This window comes from Martes martes, assembly GCF_963455335.1.
Source record: "Martes martes genome assembly, chromosome: 10".
Classification (NCBI taxonomy): domain Eukaryota; kingdom Metazoa; phylum Chordata; class Mammalia; order Carnivora; family Mustelidae; genus Martes; species Martes martes.
The window spans coordinates 97293222-97298213 of NC_137898.1; the positions used below are offsets into that span (position 1 = coordinate 97293222).

The following is a 4992-nucleotide window of genomic DNA, read 5'->3' on the forward strand; positions in this document are numbered from 1 at the left end:
CTGAGCAGAGAGCCGGACGCAGGACTCGATCCCAGGACCCTGAGATCATGACCTGAGCCTAAGGCAGAGGCTTAACCCACTGAGCCACCCAGGCACCCCGAACATTCAAAATCTTAACTGAAGTGGTGGTTCCATGGGTATACACACCTGTCAAAATGCATTGAACTGTATACCTAAAATGACAGCATTTTTTTTTTTTAAAGATTTTATTTTATTTGACAGAGAGAGAGAGAGAGATCACAAGTAGGCAGAGAGACAGGCAGAGAGAGAGAAGAGGAAGCAGGCTCCCCGCTGAGCGGAGATCCCAATGCGGGGCTCGATCCCAGGACCCTGGGATCATGACCTGAGCTGAAGGCAGAGGCTTTAACCCACTGAGCCACCCAGGTGCCCCAGCATTTTATTCTATGTAAATCATACTTCACTAGTTTTCTTAATTACAATTTCAACTCCATTTTCTCATTTTGCAGAGTGTCCCCAACAATGAGTTATGCTTGCTATATCCATTAACTCTCTGTTGACCCTTATCACCATGAGAACGTTTACAAAAAAGTCATGTAATTTTATGCCACTCACTCTTACATTTCTGCATACCTGACCACTTGTCACATTCTTTTTTTTTTTTTTAAGATTTTATTTGTTTATTTGACAGGCAGAGATCACAAGTAGGCAGAGAGGCAGGCGGAGAGAGAGGAAGGGAAGCAGGCTCCCCGCTGAGCAGAGAGCCTGATGCGGGGCTCGATCCCAGGACCCTGGGATCATGACCTGAGCTGAAAGCAGGGGCTTTAACCCACTGAGCCACCCAGGTGCCCCCACTTGTCACATTCTTAATCAAATTTCCTACCCTTGATTCAACTCAGCTCAATAGAGGATCCCACTTAATTATTAAGAAACCACTGATTTTTCTTCTTGTGGAAACTGAAAAATTTAAGATCCAAAACCCATAAAATCATGGATTCTCTGATTGTGATTATCTCAGGAGTGGAGGGATGATTGGTACCAATTAGAATTTAGAAAACTACCAATGCCACACCTTGACTTATGAATAAACTTCTAGCGAAATTTTTTTTCTCCTGGGAGTCTCTGGAGCACACCCATGGAGACAGATGTCCCAGAGGAAGCTAGGAAAGTGCCCCACTAACAAACCATTATTTTGAGAGAATTCTTGACCTAGTGTGAACTGATCTATTAATCACTTTCAACACAATTCTCTTAAATACTGAAGCAATCTTGCCATTTCTTGAAAGTTTCGTGAATGGAATTCAGCAAAGCCTAACAGCACTTACCTTGAATTTTAGAGAGATTCAATTTCCTGGTGCAAAAAAGAAGGAAATTTTCTGTTTTGATTCTGTGCCTTTATAAGAATCTCTCCTTTCCTTTCAGTCTGCTTGTGGCTAAGGACACGCCTCAGGACCAGAAGTGTTTCCCTGGGAATCATCAGTGCTGTGAATATCGCTTTGCTACTGAGAAGCAAGGAGTACTATTCTGGGTAAAGTATTGCTCTTCTGTAGAATGAATAGAAAGGTGATGCCTTGATGCCTTAAAGCCTTGAAATACATCCCAATTAATGCATCTCAGTCTCATATAGAAACGTCATAACCATGACTGGCCTTGGACCAGCAAGCAGTCTTAATTCTCTGTGCTTTACCTGCAACCATCAATCCTTGGGATGAATTTCACACTGGCTGTCTTTATTTGCATCCCAGTTTTATGCAGCCCCCCAAGTAGTGATTCCTGATGGGCTTCCCTTTGTGGAAGTATAATCCAGGTGCCTTTGCTCCTACTCCTACACTATCGGGCATCTTCAAATTTACTACATGATCCAAGTCTTGAAAAACTGAAACTGCCAGAGACAGTTAAAAAGAAAAAAAAAAAAAAGGATAAGTAAATGAACAAAAGATGAGACTTGGGGGGCGCCTGGATGGCTCAGTGGGTTAAAGCCTCTGCCTTAGGCTCAGGTCATGATCCCAGGGTCCTGGGATCGAGCCCCGAATCGGGCTCTCTGCTCAGCAGGGAGCCTGCTTCTGTTCCTCTCTCTCTCTGCCTGCCTCTCTGCCTACTTGTGATCTCTGTCTGTCAAATAAATAAATAAATATTAAAAAAAAAAAAAGATGAGACTTGGGACATATTGCCCTTAGCCCAGATCAGAAAAGATATATGTTAATACCTTTCTACTTTTTTCTTCTTTTGAGACAATGAAAAGCTTAAGAAAAATGAAGGACGCTTCATCGCCACAATATAGCTCAGAAAAAAATGATTCCACTCTACCTCAAACCTTTGAGCATCAAGCGTGTTGAGCAAGCTCTCTGTACTCAAGATCCGGGATAATAACCAGAACAGTCAGAAACATGGGAAAGATGCAGCTGAAAGTTTCTCATGCAGCAAAATTTATATAAAAGCTGGAAGCAGCAGCAGACGTGGAGATAAATTATTTAGCAAACAGTCCGTGTTATGTCTCCAGCATTTGAAATATAACACTAGCATTTTATAAACATATGCATGCATCAGTCTACATAAACTCATAGGAAACTGGGAACACAGTGTCAACAAACTATCCATTTATATAATCCTTCCGAAAATCTCTCTTGAGCGCTTATTTTATGCCCCACAGATATTATTGCCTTAGAGTCTGTGGAGGAAGCCAAACAAACTGTAAATACAGTTTGGTAAGCGGTCGCATATGGAAATGGTGGGGAGGAGGGTGGAGATGGGAAGTCAGACAAGGCTTCCCTGACAGGACTCCTCGGCTGGCGTCTAGAAACAGACTGGATTTAGCCAAATCTGGGAGGGATTGGGAAAGGGATTCTAGGTCAAGGTAACAGCACGTGTAGTGATGAGGGGAGGAGAGAGAGGATGGCACCTTCAGGGAACCGAAGAAGGGGTCAGCAAACCTTTGCTGTAAAGGGCCGGCCTGATCATGAATATTTTGGGCTTTTCTGCGTCCTATAGTCTCTGCCTTAACTCCGCAATCCTGCTGCTGTAATACCAAAGCAGCCACAGGCAATATGTAAATAAATTAGTGTGGTTCCGGGGAAATCTTATTTACAGAGAGTGAATTTGCATATACAGATAAGAATGCTTTGCTTGGTATGGAAAGATACTCGGTCATAAAGGAAGGTGTTGGTAAGGATGGACTTTCCAGGATTCAGTCTGTTACCGCAAGCATTTGCTAGCCTTTTAACTTTGTTGGTTTCATGTCTACGGATCTTTATTCGGTGTACAGTCATTAAGCACTTTTGTATATCAGGTCCTAATTCAGCTGGTCTTGGCATTTTGAATTAAAGCTTAGTACATTTTCCTACTTGCTTAGCAAGTGTATTCACTTCGTTTGAATGTGTTTTAGTTTCCTTTGTTAAGAGTCTGAATTAGAATTTGGAAATGGATTCTTGAGAGAAACATCTGTTCTATTATCCAAGTTGTATTTCACTGCTAATATATAACAGCAATGATTTTTAGTTGTATAAATAGACACAGAGAACAGTGGGGGGTTGTAAAATCAGCTTTCTTACACATATGTGTAATATAAATCAAGAATTTCTTTTAGAATGTAATAGGGGAGTGTGGGTTAATTTCTTATGAGCCTCCAGCTCAGTCCATGCAGACATACCATCATCTACACTTTAAATAATCACGTGGATTATTGACAGTTAAAACATGCTGCAGTGATCATTTTCCTAGCTGTACATGGATGGGAAAGTACTTTTTCACTCACCAAGTGTACTTAGTACTTTCAAAGTCCATTAAAAGCTGGTTTAGCTGGCAAAAGGACAAGCCCAATCCTGAGTAAGGAAGGAGCGCTGAAGGTGTGTTTGTGTAGGCAAAGGAGGGGACGTGTCCTGAAGGACCTTAAATGGAATCAGAATGCTCCTTTTTTCTTTTCTTTCTTTCTTTCTTTTTTTTGGGGGGGGGTCCAATCTGTATTTGAGCATGAGATGTGAAGGAGCTGCTTTCTTGTTTGTCTTTCTAGAGTATCAAGGGACATGAGAAATGGCACGACGATCACAGAGTTCATCCTTCTAGGATTTCCTGACATCGAAGGACTGCAGGTCCCCCTCTTCATAGTCATCTTTTTCATCTACCTATTAACCCTTGCAGGCAATGGGCTCATAATTGCCATTGTCTGGGTGGAGCCCAGGCTACAAATACCAATGTACTTCTTCCTCTGCAACTTGTCCTTCCTAGAGATCTGGTACACAACCACGGTCATCCCCAAACTGTTGGAAACTTTTGTGGTGGCAAGAACGGCGATCTGCACACCCTGCTGCCTACTGCAGGCTTTCTTTCACTTTTTCCTGGGCACCACCGAGTTCTTTATCCTCACTGCCATGTCTTTCGACCGTTACCTGGCCATCTGCAAGCCCCTTCGCTACCCCACCATTATGACCAGCAGCTTCTGCCTGCAACTTGCCCTCGGTTCCTGGGCGGTGGGCTTTACCATTGTCTTCTGTCAGTTGCTGCTGCTTGTCCAGTTGTCCTTCTGTGGCAACAATGTCATCAATCATTTCTACTGTGATGTGGGTCCCATTTTGAAAGCAGCCTGCACAGACACAAGCATTCTGGAGCTCCTGGGTCTTTTGGCGACTGTCCTCGTGATCCCAGGGTCACTCCTCTTCACGGTGGTTTCTTATATCTATATCCTGTCCACCATCCTACAGATCCCTTCAGCCACTGGCCGCCGGAAGACTTTCTCTACCTGTGCTTCGCACTTGACAGTAGTCTCCCTGCTCTATGGTGCTGTTTTGTTCATGTACCTGAGACCCACAACACACTCTTCCTTTAAGATTAATAAGGTAGTGTCAGTGCTGAACACTATTCTCACACCTCTTCTGAATCCCTTCATTTATACAATTAGAAACAAGGAAGTGAAAGCAGCCCTAATGAAGGCAATGGCTTGTCCAAAGACTCCTCATCCATAGTAAAACATGCAACACATCCAAATGAACTTAAGGCAGATACAACAATTAAATGTGAAAGAGGACTGTGGAGAAGGTAAAG

At 43.0% G+C, this 4992-nt stretch overlaps 1 protein-coding gene across 1 annotated transcript; it reads left to right on the forward strand.

Annotated features, from left to right (window-relative positions):
* Positions 1 to 3977: 3977 nt before the first annotated feature.
* On the forward strand, positions 3978 to 4913 carry OR6X1 (olfactory receptor family 6 subfamily X member 1; the record flags this gene model as incomplete). The annotated part of the gene is made up of 1 exon (XM_080816900.1): positions 3978 to 4913. The coding sequence occupies one exon, from the start codon at positions 3978 to 3980 to the stop codon at positions 4911 to 4913; it is 936 nt and encodes a 311-aa protein (XP_080673026.1).
* Positions 4914 to 4992: the final 79 nt, after the last annotated feature.